The 13019-nt window shown below is 37.7% G+C and overlaps 1 protein-coding gene and 1 long non-coding RNA gene across 2 annotated transcripts in view; one reads left to right on the top strand and one right to left on the bottom strand.

Moving 5' to 3' along the window:
- The window catches only part of C6H12orf56 (chromosome 6 C12orf56 homolog), a 75238-nt gene that overhangs the window by 21345 nt on the left and 40874 nt on the right, over positions 1-13019 (bottom strand). The window contains exons 5-6 of the mRNA XM_005328691.5: positions 11919-11980; positions 2548-2692 (exon numbers count right to left, since the gene is read on the bottom strand). Coding sequence (XP_005328748.1) covers positions 2548-2692; positions 11919-11980 — 207 coding nt within the window. The remainder of the gene's footprint in view (positions 1-2547; positions 2693-11918; positions 11981-13019) is intronic.
- Positions 1-13019, top strand: part of LOC120888283 (uncharacterized) — a 112044-nt gene that overhangs the window by 58876 nt on the left and 40149 nt on the right. The gene's annotated exons all lie outside the window — the stretch shown is intronic.

The following is a 13019-nucleotide window of genomic DNA, read 5'->3' as shown; positions in this document are numbered from 1 at the left end:
AGGCAGACAGATGACGTTTGAGCTGATCCTTGAAGAATGGGTAGCATTTTAACAATAGAAAATGGAAGATGTATCCTAGAAAAATTTTGGTTCATTCATTTAATATAATGTTCTTGAGTTCCATCCATTTTCCTGAAAATGACATAATTTCATTTCAGGGTATTCAAGACATACCACAGAGCTCAAGCTTTTAGAAGACAGACTTCAGAGAGAAGATGAAGTGGTTAGCAGACACTGTGTATTAGGTCTGGCTTTATTCTCTGTCTGCATATTTATTTTTGCTCCACAGCCATGGCCACCTACATCAGGCTTGATTTAATATTGGAGATGTTTAAATGACTTCTTCCTATCTAATCCTCAGATGGCACTTTGTTTCTCCCATCTAAACATCCACTTTAAACCCAATCCCTGGGCTGGGGATATAGCTCATTTGTTTGTTAGAGTGCTTGTCTTGCATGCACAAGGCCCTGGATTCAAGCCCAAGCACCACTAAATAAATATATAAATAAATAAATAAGTTCAATCCTTGATTGTTTTCAATTTGTCTAAGGGGACTTCCCTGTATCCTGACTGAAATCCTTTCCCATCCTTACCCAGCTATTAGCTTTACTCTTGACAATCTTTGTGTCCTTGATCCTGGATCCAGACCTCACATTCCATGAAAGACCTGTTCCCACACCTTAAATAAGCAGATCATCCTAGTACCAAATGCTTGTACATTTAGTGTAATTTCACCCATATGCTGGAATGCTCACATATTTAATTTTTGCCCACTTCTATCTAAAGATCACTCCCACCCTTGGGAACTATACCTTCTCCATGAGCTGGATCAGATACCAGGACTTGCCCTGCCCAGATGATAGTCCCTTGCTGATAACACTGCCTTCCTAAAATAAAGGCCAGGCCTGTCCAAATTGAGAGTCTGTGATAGAGACCATTAGTGGAGAGTCTTAAATGCCAAAGTGGCTACACTTAATTTAGTAAGAAAAGTCACAAGAGGTTTTTCAACAAAGAAGCCCACATAATCAGGGTCATTGACTAAATTAATACCATGTGGGGGATGGAGTGGGGAGGTTTAGTTGGGTGGATGATAATCCCAATTTCTTTAGCCTTTCCACATGAATTCCATTTTCATTTTCATAATCAATGTGGTTGGTCTTTTTGATATTCATCCCTTTAGTTTCCACAATTCTCCTCAAATCCTAGAGTCAAAATATGGATGTTGCATTCCTTACAATATCTATCCAGTATGGACCATTTTAGAATCATGCAGTACCATGTCATTCTTGCCTGAATCTCAATGTTTTCAGACATTTGACATATTACTCTCTAAGCTGATTCTGTTCTCTAATTAGAGTGATAGACCATCCTGATTTGCATGAGACTGTCCTAGCCTTCCCATGTCCCAGGAACTTCCTCAGGCCCACGTTAACTGGAACAGCTGGTCACCCTAGTCTAGGCAAACCAACATGGTTGGTCATCCTACATTTGTATTACCTAGAATTAAGAAGTGGCCAGGACTGTCTATGATGGTGGAGGGGTTATATATTTCACAACTGCTCAATAAGATGGTAGCAGCTATGTATGAGGCCACTAGCTAGAATTAGGATGCAACATATATCCACCAACATGAGTTTGGCCTTAGGCAGGGCTTACCACTTCATCTTGGCCTCATTACCACCACATCATTAATCATCTGAGCTTCTTCAAACCTTCCCCTGAAACTGAAAATGAAGCATTTATAACTTACCAAGTGAGAACGAGGCTGCCTTGGCTTTTCAGGAGTCACATTTTTAAAAATAACTGTCCCACACTCAAAAGTAATTCTTTCTTTTTTTTTTAAGTTGTCAATGGACCTTTATTTTATTTATTTATATATGGTGCTGAGAATTGAACCCAGTGCCTCACACAGGCTAGGTAAAGTGCTCTAACCCTGAGCCACAACCCTCAAAAGTAATTTTTTTTAAATTACATTTTCGTTATAGAGGAATCTGTACAGTAAAACTTCTTGAAATATACTTTCCCATATTACAACTCATATTTAAAAGCTTTCCCTCTAAAACCTCTTTTTTGGGGGGTGTGGGGTGCAGGTACTAGAAATTGAACCCAGGGGAATTTAACTACTGAGCCACATTCCCAGCCCTTTTTATTTTATTTTTTATCTTGAGACGGTCTCATTAAGTTGCTTAAGGCCTTGCTAAGTTGCTTAGGCTGGCTTTGAAATTGTGATTTTCCTGCCTCAACCTCCTGAGCCACTGGGATTACAGGCATGGGCCACCACACACAGTTCTAATACCTTTCTTTGGCTCTACCAACCCAACCCATGTGAGCCACTTTGTGCTATGGCCACCGTCTCTCTCCAACCCCTATCTCCCCATTCCATTTAAACATTACTGACAACCTAACAAACTTTCAAGTATTAAGACATGATTGCATTAAATTTAATCAACAATTTGAAATATAGCATCAGCATACAACTTCATATTTTAATTTATGCTTGAATAAACAGGTCAAACAAGTTTTATAGATTAAAAATAAAACACCTACTTTCCAAAAAAGTCTTTTCAGAATGAAATTTTTCTGGGCTGCCACCTTAAGTTCCGTAATTATACAAAGTATCTTCCTCAAGGTATTGTCTTTAAGAAAAAGTTCAGATTTAAGTTGACTGAAGTGCTTAATTTTCTCCTCAGATCTACAAGAAAAATTTCCATGTAAAATATAAGAAAAAAGCAGTATAAGAATATCAGTGATTATTAACAGGTTTGTAAAACTTCGTTACTAATAAAATTTTAGTATGGTTTTGTACCCCCTACCCTTATTATTCATCAGTCATGAAGCTTACTACCCCAGACTAAAATGTTTCTTGCTCTAGAACTTACTTTTTACTCATACCCTTTACTAGATTGAACCTATACCATACTCTTGCTGTCCCTGGTAAATGGCCATCTCTCTTTCATAAGCTAGCCTTATTATTTACCAAAATCCACAAACCACATTTAATATTATTTCCTTAATGTTTTTTTCTTTTAATCAATTCACATTGGCTTAAAGAAGTTTATTCATAAAGAAAACTTTGTATTGCTCTGGGGGCCTAAATGTACACCTAAGGAATTTCAGAGCCTAAACATGGATGCCTGAGGAATCTGGGGGCTTAAACATGGATGTGCGCCTGAGGAACTTCCGGATGCTACGGCCTAAACATGGAGGACTGAGGAACTTCTGGATTCTAGAGCCTAATCATGGACTTCCAGATCCAGGAACCTAAACATGGATGTGCACCCAACGAACTTCCGGATCCTAGGGCTTAAATATGAACGTGCGCCTGAGGACCTCCCGGATCCGGTGGCCTAAACATGGACGCCTGAAGCACTTCTGGATCCAGGGGCTTAAACATGGACGTATGCCTGAGGAACTTCCGGATGCTACGGCCTAAACATGGATGCCTGAGGCACTTCCGGATCTGAGGGCCCAAAGATGGACGAGTACCTGAGGAACTTCCAGATCCGGGGACCTAAACATGGACGCCTGAGGAACTTCCAAATCTTAGAGTCTCAACATGGACGTGCACCACAGGAACTTCCGGATCCTAGAGCCTAAACATGGATGTGCAACTGAGGAACTTCCAGATCCAGAGGCCTAAACATGGAGGACTGAGGAACTTCCGGATCCAAGAGCCCAAAGATGGACGTGCACCTGAGGAACTTCCAGATCCGGGGGCCTAAACATGGACGCCTGAGGCATTTGGATCCCAGAGCCTAAACATGGATGCCTGAGGAACTTCCAGACCCAGGGGCTAAAATATGGACATGCACCCGAGGAACCGCTGGATCTGTGCGCCTAAATATGGAGGCCTGAGGAACTTCTGCATCCGGGGGCCTAAACATAGACACCTGAGGAACTTCCGGATGCTACAGCCTAAACATGGATGTGCGCCCGAGGAACTTTGGAATCCGGGGGCCTAAATATGGACGTGCACCCATGGAACTTCCAGATCCTGGGGCTTAAACATGGACGTGCACCTGAGGTCCGGGGGCCTAAACATGGATGCCTGAGGAACTTTCGGATCCGAGGGCCTAAACATGGATGTGTCCCTGGAACTTCTGGATCCTTGTGCCTATAAAGGGCAGGGTGTGACTCTCAGAAGAGATGTGGCCCATGAAGGGGAGCCTAGTATGGGGCTTGTTGGGGGGCAGACTGAGCTGTCACACCCTGAACTTGAATGCGACGGTGGCCTCACTTCCCGGCCTTCCCCTGGGTGTCACTTCCTCCTCTTCCAGGCAGTGCTGGGGAGAAAGTGAGACCAGGTACAGGGGCCAGGCCCTGAGGAGGGACACCGTCTTTCTCCCCACTTAGCCAGGCGCCCGGCCTGGCTGGAGACAGGGACGTCTTGTGACACTGGCTGCCTTCTGCATCCCTGTCCCAGAATCTCAGGGACCACAGGTGGGGACAGTCGTTGATTCTCTCCTGGTCTCTGACCCTCAGCCACGGGGTCTGGCAAGGGAGAGCTCTGTCTCCCAGAGGGTCAGGGGGCCCCTGTGACCTGCTGCACCTTACCCACTGTCATCCTGGGCGAGCACAGATTAGGACACCAGATGCTACTGAGAGTGACATCTCCTAGATGGGCGGCTGGGGACTTTGCCTCTGTCCCCAGGCCTCGGACACCGGATGATACCCCCCAGAGACAGAAAATAACCCCCACAAATTGGATTCTGAAATTTTCCTGCTGCCACCTTCTTTATGAAGCCAGTTTTTCAACAGAGACAATATTCCAGAGGGAAAAAAAAAAAAACATGGAGTCAATCAAACCAAGCTGACACATCTGGTCCTCCAAGAGACATCTGGATTGGAGGGAAAACAGCCATTCTCATCTGGCGAAATAGTGAAGTTCCCTGGTCCTTATTTTGTGTAAACAAAATAAATAATCTGATGTAAAAAAAAAAAAAAAAAAAAAAAAGAAAGAAAGAAATCTTTGTATTGCTACTTGACAGAGAAAACCAGTATAACTTGGCATAAATATCAGGTAACTGTGAAAACAGCATGAAACTACACAGATTCTTTTTACTGTTTTTATTAGTGCATTATTATTGTTTGTTTTTTAATTGGTGCATTAAAATTATACATAAGTTCCCCCCCCTCCTCCTCCTTTCCCTTGATCCTTTTCCTCTGTTCCACTATTCTCTCCCTTCTACTTTCATGAGATCCCCCTTTTTCTATTTCTTATTTCTCTCTAGCTTCCACATATAAAAGAAAACCTTCAACCCTTGACTTTCTGAGTCTGGCTTACTTTACTTAACATGATGTTCTTCACTTCCATCCATTTACCAACAAATGACATAATTTCATTCTTTTTTATTTCTGAATTAAACTCGTGTGTGTGTGTGTGTGTGTGAGAGAGAGAGAGAGAGAGAGAGTGTGTGTATGTGTGACATTTTCTTTATTCATTCATCTGTTGACACCAAGCCTGGTTGCATAACTTGGCTATTTTTGTGAATTGTGCTGCTATAAACACTGGAATACAGGCACCACTATAGTATGCCAATTTCAGTTCTTTTTGATGAAACCAAGGAGCAGAATAGCTTGGTTAAAAATATGGTGGTTCCATTCCTAGTCTTTTCAAGGGATCTCCATACTGCTTTTCATAATAATTATACTAATTACATTCTCACCAACAATGTATAAGTGTTCCTCTCTCCCCACATTCCCAGCACTTAATATTATTATTTATGTTCTTGATGATTCCCATTTTAATTAGAGTGAGATGAACTCTCATTGTAGTTTTGATTTGTATTTCCTTGATGCTAAGGATGTTGAATTTTTTCGTATATTTATTGACCGCATTTCTTTTGAGAAATGTCTGTTTAGTTCATTTTCCCATTTATTGATTGAATTATTGTGTGTGTGTTTGTGTGTGTGTGTGTGTGTGTGTGTGTGTGTAATTTGTTGTTGTGGTGGTGGTGGTGCTGGGGATTGAACCCAAGGCCTCATGCACACTAGGTAAGGGTTTTACCACTGAGCTATATGCCCAGCCTGTTTTTTGAGTTCTTTATGTATTCTCAGTATTAACCCCTGTCAAAGGAGTAGCTGGCAAAGTTTTTCTCCCATTCTGTAGCCTGTCTTTTCATGCTCTTGCTTCCTTTGCTGTGCATAAGTCTTTTAATTTGATGTCATCCCACTTATGGTTTTGGAGTTTTATTTCTTGAACTTTAGGGGTCTTATTATGGAAATCAATACCTACATTTATTTTGGAGTGTTGATCCTAGGTTTTCTTTTATTATCTGCCAAGTTTCTGATCTAATTCCTACCTCTTTGATGCACTTTGAGTTGACTTTTGTGCAGGGTGATAGATACAGATATAATTTCATTCTTCTACATATGAATATCCAGTTTTCCCAGCACCATTTCCCAGCACGTTATAAAGGCTATCTTTTATCCAACCTGTTTTGGCACCTTTGTCAAGGATCAGATACATGACTGTACCTGTGTGTTTTTTTCCTCTGTCTTCTACTCTGTTCCATTGATCTTCATGTTTGTTTTTATGCCCAAACTATGTTGTTTTGTTACAAGAAAAGCTACACAAATCCAAAGTAGATGCTCCATATTCTGAGCTTCAGGTCTACTCTCACTTTGCAGAAAAGACAGATGAGCATATGTTGGAGAGTTGTCCCTACCAGTACTAAGTCAAGAGCTGCTCTCTGAGGAAAGCAGACTAGCTAGAGAAGAGAATCATTTTTCCCACTATGAAATTCAAAGTTGTTTCAGGCCATGTCACAGTGCTACCTGAAATCAGCTCCCATCACTGATCCACCTGATCCCACACATCAGAAAAAGCTGCCTTAACTGAAAAGGTCAACACTTCTGTTTAGATCTGTTTAGATCTAGTCCCTCTAACAAATGCAACCCCTCTGCCACCACAGGTTTTTTCATATTTCTGGTATCACAATAATCCCATTTTGCCTCACTGTAGTTATTTATGTATGTGATCCTGGCCCCTTGGCTGATTTTTAGCAACCTGAAAAGCAAATGTTATCAGATTAAATATTATTTCCATCTCACACTGTGCTCAGCAATCACAACTTGCATGTAACTGGGACTGAATGGCAGGCTCCAGCCTGGGCACTTTTCATAGACCAGCTCGTTCACTGAGCTAGCTCCCACTGAGTAGACTGAGCTGGAAATTACTCAGCATTTTATAGAAAGCTAGAGAAAATAGGCTAACCTCTCCATCCTTAAAAAACTAGGGATTTAGATCACCAGCATGCAAAGTAACAGCAGGAAGGACATTCCATGTTCTGTGTGGTTGATGGAATTTTACAATCTCTGACTTGAAGTAAAAACTATCTTACCCACTCCTTCAGAAATCTGTGATACCAGCCATCTGTTCCCATGCTACTACATGCCACTACTTTCCCCTTTATTTATAAAAGCATTTAAGATGTTCTATTCGATCAATGAGCATTTCCTATTGACTCCAAAATTAAGACTTTCTTTAAAAAGCACTGTATTTTTCTAGTGGGAACACTAAAGATAAAATAATCATTAAAAATTCAGCAATAATAATCCTAGAGGCAAGGGAACATGATAATTATGAGCATGAGGGCTGAGGTCAGAATCCTGGACCTGCTCCTGGTAAGCTAGATAATTATCACCGGGGCAAGTTATACCACCTCCCTGTGCCTCAGTTGCCTCTTCTGTATCATGCAGATGATAACAGTACCCACTGTGCTGATACTTCAGTTAATGCATGTCTTTCACACATGACAAGTGTTTAATAAGTGGATTCTAAATAAAGAAGGTATGTTTGAGATCCTGCTTCCCTCTAATTATTACCACATCCACTTCTAATTATTACCACATTTCATTAAGAAAAAAGAAAATCGTAAAATCCCTCTACTCTGAGAATTCCTGAAACAACAGAAATGTAGTTTTCAAAAAACCAATGAGCTTAGAAAAACACAAACTCAAATAAAATACAGCATCAGTAGAATTACTTTGAAATTAATTTTATTCTTTTTCCCATTCAAAGTCAGCAATTTGCTAAGACTCATAATAGAAATAAAAATTTTAAAAAATATATATTCTTAGCTGTAAATGGACACAATGCCTCCTTTACTTTGTTTATTTAGTTTTTTATGTGGTACTGGGGATTGAACCCTCACACATGCTAAGCAAGCACTCTACCACTGAGCCACAACCCCAGCCCAAAATAAACTTTTTAATCCTTTGCAAACCTGTGATCATAGATTGTAATGCCAAACTAATTTTTTAAAACACCAAAACATTTTTCAGAGGAAAAAGCACACTAATCTCTTCACACTAAAAATTAATTCATGTATAAACTGAGGTCTCATATATATCATAAATTCAAGTCAGATTAGGAATTCTATATCTCTACAGATAAATAATCAAAATTACAATTTTTATGGACAAAGAATATTTGCTTTTATACATATTATAAATTTCATTTGACTAATTTAAATAATAAAATGTACCAGAAGACACCATTATTCAATTTAGGAGAAAGAGGAAAATATATATTAATATTAACAGGTACTCTATATTTTCATGGGTTATAAAACATAATTCACAAGAAAATATTGCAAGAAAGATCCTTGTAATGATAAGCTCTATTTTCCTGCATTATTTTAATTTTTCCAGACATGTAATATAAACAATACCTCACACGTGTTAAAACAAAACAACAACAACAACAAAAAACTTTAGAGCTGGGAAAGACTTTTCAAAAGATTATCTCAGAAGTGTTTTGCATTTTGCATTATGTTTACAATGTCCAAGTTACAGAATCGTCCAGTCTACGACACACAGTTCCAATTAAACTAAAGATGTCATGCAGGTAGACACTATTTCTTGTGATTAATGTGTCCCTCATAGTATGTTTTAAATCACTGCATTTTAAATACTTCAGGAATTAAATCTGTAAGAAACATGATTTTCCTCAGTAAGAACAGAAACAATGGTAGAACTCTCCCTCTTGCCTCCAAGGAGAAATGCCACATATAGAAAGCTAGTGTGTAATAGGATTAGCCTGAAACTCTCTTTAAATAAAGCACTAAAATGAAAACTCAAAGTCCATTGAGATGGTGCATGCCTGTAATCCTAGCAGCTGTAATCTTTGCTTCCTGAGGCAGGAAGATTGCAAGTTCAAAGCCAGCCTTAAGAATTTACTGAAATCCTAAACAACTTAACAAGACCCTGTCTCAAAATACGAAATTTTTTTTAAAAAGGGCTGGGGATGTGGCTCAGTAGTTAAGCACCCCTGGGTTCAATCCTGTTACCAATAAATAAATAAATAAATAAAATTAAAACTCATACTTTTTTACAATAAACATATGAAAACAGAAATTTTAGGCTATCTGTATAGTTTTTTTTTTATTTTTTAAGAAATCCCAAACTTTATGTCCTTTAACTTTTAAATACATTGAAATGAATCTCAAAAAGGAACATTTTCTTACAAAATTATTATTATCACACTCAACAAAATTACAGAAAATTCTTTGGTATTATCTAATACCCAGTCAATTTTATAATTCTTCTGTTGTCTTAAAAATGTCTTTTTATATTTGGTCTGTTAAAATCAAGATCTTTATATAAGAGACTTCTTGTATTTATTCATTATGTTTCTTAAGTCTTTTAAACTTTTTTTCAGTATGGGAATTTTCAAACATACTCCAAAAAATGGAGAAAATTATATAAGAAACTCCCACAATACCCATTATCTACCTTCAACAATTTTCAACAAGTCAAACAAGTTAGCCAATTTTGTTTTATCTATTCCCTTACATACACACCTTTTAATAACTGAGTAAAATAAATGCAACATAAATTTACCAGCAAAGTCATCCTTTAGGTATAAATTCAGTGGTGATGATGTGCATTCACAGTTATGCAAAGTGTAAATCCTTATCACTTTCAATTTCCAAAACTTTTTTCCGTCCCATACAGAAAGTTTGTCCTGACTGCATTCCTAATTGGCCTCTAGCTCCTGGTAACTCTTTTTCTATTTTCTGTCTCTATGAATTTGCCTATTCTAAGTACCTCATATAACTGGACTAATACAATATTTGTCCTTTTGTTACTGATATATTTCACTTAGAATAATGTCTTCAAGTTTCAGCCACATCAAGCATGTGTCAAAATTCCTTTTTACTGATGGCACACCCACATTTTTAAGTCAGATTCAAGTTTAACTGTCCTAACAAAAATACTTCATAGATGGTGCTGTTTGCTTCATATCATATCAAATAATGAGGTGCACCAAGTCTGGGTGTCCCACTGAAAGAATGCTCAGACTAATAGATGGGTTTAGTCATGTACAACATGATCTCTGCATTTGGAAATTTCTTTTCACCCTTCTAATGATTTCATCCACTGAGGGTTTTTACATAAATCTATTATTTCATTAGAGGTTGTGAAAATGGTAATTTTCTAATTCTATTAAAGCTTCCACATTCATTACTGGAATTCTGTAAGAGGGAATTTGCCCTTATCAAATAGGGTTACTTGATTATTGCAAACTGGTTACATTTAATACAGGATAATTCTTTCTGTTTCTTTGGTGATTTTACAGTGTAAGGGATTAGTGCCTCATGTTTGATGTGTTTTATTTATTTCGTGGAGGAAGAGAGAGAGAGCCCTTTCTGTAGATACATCATTACATACTTCTGAATTTTTACATATTCATTATGTTTCAATCACTCCATTCCTTATGTTTTCTGAGGTTGTCCCTTCTTTAGCTAACTAAAAGGACATGGGTTCCTCCATCCTATTAGTCCAGGCCCTTTTCTCTTTGCTTTCTAGTATTAGCTGTTTCAGACTCATTTTTTGTTTCCCGTCCCAGACCCAGAAGCAGCCATTCCTCTGAAGAACTCTGGTTCCTTTTTGGTGAGGAATGAACATGAATCTTTTAAAATTAATTTTCTCTTAGCTCATTTACTTGATCATCAACCTCTCAAAACTTACCCATATCAAAATATCAAAGTTGTTAACATCATCAATTCACTGAGTGCTTATTATATTCAAAGTACTATTTTAAGTAAGAATACCTAGACTAATAAGATTTATTCCTTGCTTTTTAGAAGCTCACAATCTAATGAAAGAAGTGGTCATATCACAAGTAAATACAATAAGAGACCAACCTGTGATAAGAATGTAATAGAACTTTGAAGTCTGAAAAAAATCCAGACTCCTTGGCTTTGCATATAGGGTCTTTCATGATCTCGTCTCATTTATTCACTCATTCTATAAAGGCTTATTGTAGCCTACTATGGGCCAGTGACTAAGGTATAGTTCCTTCCCTTAAGGAGCATGCTGTATAATATGGTAGTAAATAACCAAATAAGCAATCATAACACAGACTGGTAAAGGTTTTTGGAGAAAAGAAGAGAAACTAAGACTTGATGTATTGAAGTTATTCACAAAGGGGAAGAAGAGATGAGAGTAGGGTTCCAGAAGAGGGACTGTCATGTTAAGCCCACAGAGAAGAGAACAGAGTTTTCTGAGAACTGTGAGAAGTTCATTTGGACCAGGAACTTAGTGCAAAAAAGTGGGGTACACAACAGCTGAGGATGGAAAAATAAAGAGACATTATAAACATCTTTGTAATCTTGAGTTTAGAGTTTCACCTAAGGGCAATGGGGAGCCCTTCAAAGACTTTGTGGAATGAATTAGTTACATGAATAGTTTTGTGCTTCAGAAGATCTCTCAGTTGTAATGGAGAAAGAGCTAGAAAGGGGCAAGAGGGAAACAAAGAGGCCGGCCAGTAAAGTACTGTTGAAGCCGAGAACAGTGATAATCAAAGTAGAGGTATAAATATGATAGTCACCCACATGTTCAATATAGTTAGGAGAGTGAGGAAGACAGAAAAAAATCCCCATGCAGTTCTAGCATACATCACTCCTTACCTGTATGGCTTTTGACTTCTAAGCTCACTAGCATACAAGGGATCTTGTAAAAGAGTAGCTTTCTAGAAGAGAAAAAAAGCAGAAATTGTTAGAATTTTTGTTTACTGAAAACCAATTACCCCTACCATGAGACAATATCATGGATCTACTCCTTATTCCCTTCTATTATTTGTTTATATAATTCATTCCAGTATTTTATAACACCACAGGAAATTTTTTCATTATCTAATTTTTAAAAAAGTTTTAAATCTTACATTTTTTCAATATAAAATAAGTTATCGAATTCAAACAGAACATAAACACATAAAGATGAAAGTTCTGTTTCTCCTTACCCCTTCCATTCTATTCAAAGTAACTATAATTGGCTTGATTTGTTCTTTCAGATGTATTGAATACTATAAATGCTATAAATGTTAAATACTATGTTACAATATATGTATCTATACATATATCTATATATATATTATAACATATGCATTTATAGTATTCATGTATTATGATGTTTTAATAAAACAGATTTAATCCTAGCTCAATTATATCACATGTATTAATCTGAGACATAATTTTTAAATCACTTAATATATAATGCACACTTTTTCATGTATGTATATATAGATTTGTTACAATATTTTTAATGATTACCTAGTGTTCCATAGCATAGATATACAATATTTCTCTTAACTGTTCCCTTATTGATATGGCTAACACTTTTTTATACTTTTATTAACTATTCCCCTATTGTAAAATTAATGGGGTTGATTTTTCCTTAAAGCTTTAGTGTTAACATTTCTTATTTATTCTCAGTCCTCAAAACAAACATAGTGTTTAGCAAGTTCTCTAATCTTTTGTCTGTATTGAGGCTTTAGAGAAAGGTCAGAAGGAATTCTGAGCCAAGCCCAGGCACGGTGGCACACAACTGTAATCCCAGAGGCTTGGGAGGCCGAGGTAGGATTGGGCGTTCAAAGCTAGCCTCAGCAACTTAGTGAGGCCCTAAGTAACTTAGTGAGACCTTGTCTTTAAAAGGTTAAAAAGGGGGAGCTGGGGGTGATGTGGCTCTAAAATGCCCCTAATCCCACGACTAAGAAAAGCAAAATTCTGAAA

Source organism: Ictidomys tridecemlineatus, chromosome 6, assembly GCF_052094955.1.
Source record: "Ictidomys tridecemlineatus isolate mIctTri1 chromosome 6, mIctTri1.hap1, whole genome shotgun sequence".
Lineage (NCBI taxonomy): Eukaryota > Metazoa > Chordata > Mammalia > Rodentia > Sciuridae > Ictidomys > Ictidomys tridecemlineatus.
This window is presented reverse-complemented; position numbering and strand designations above follow the sequence as displayed.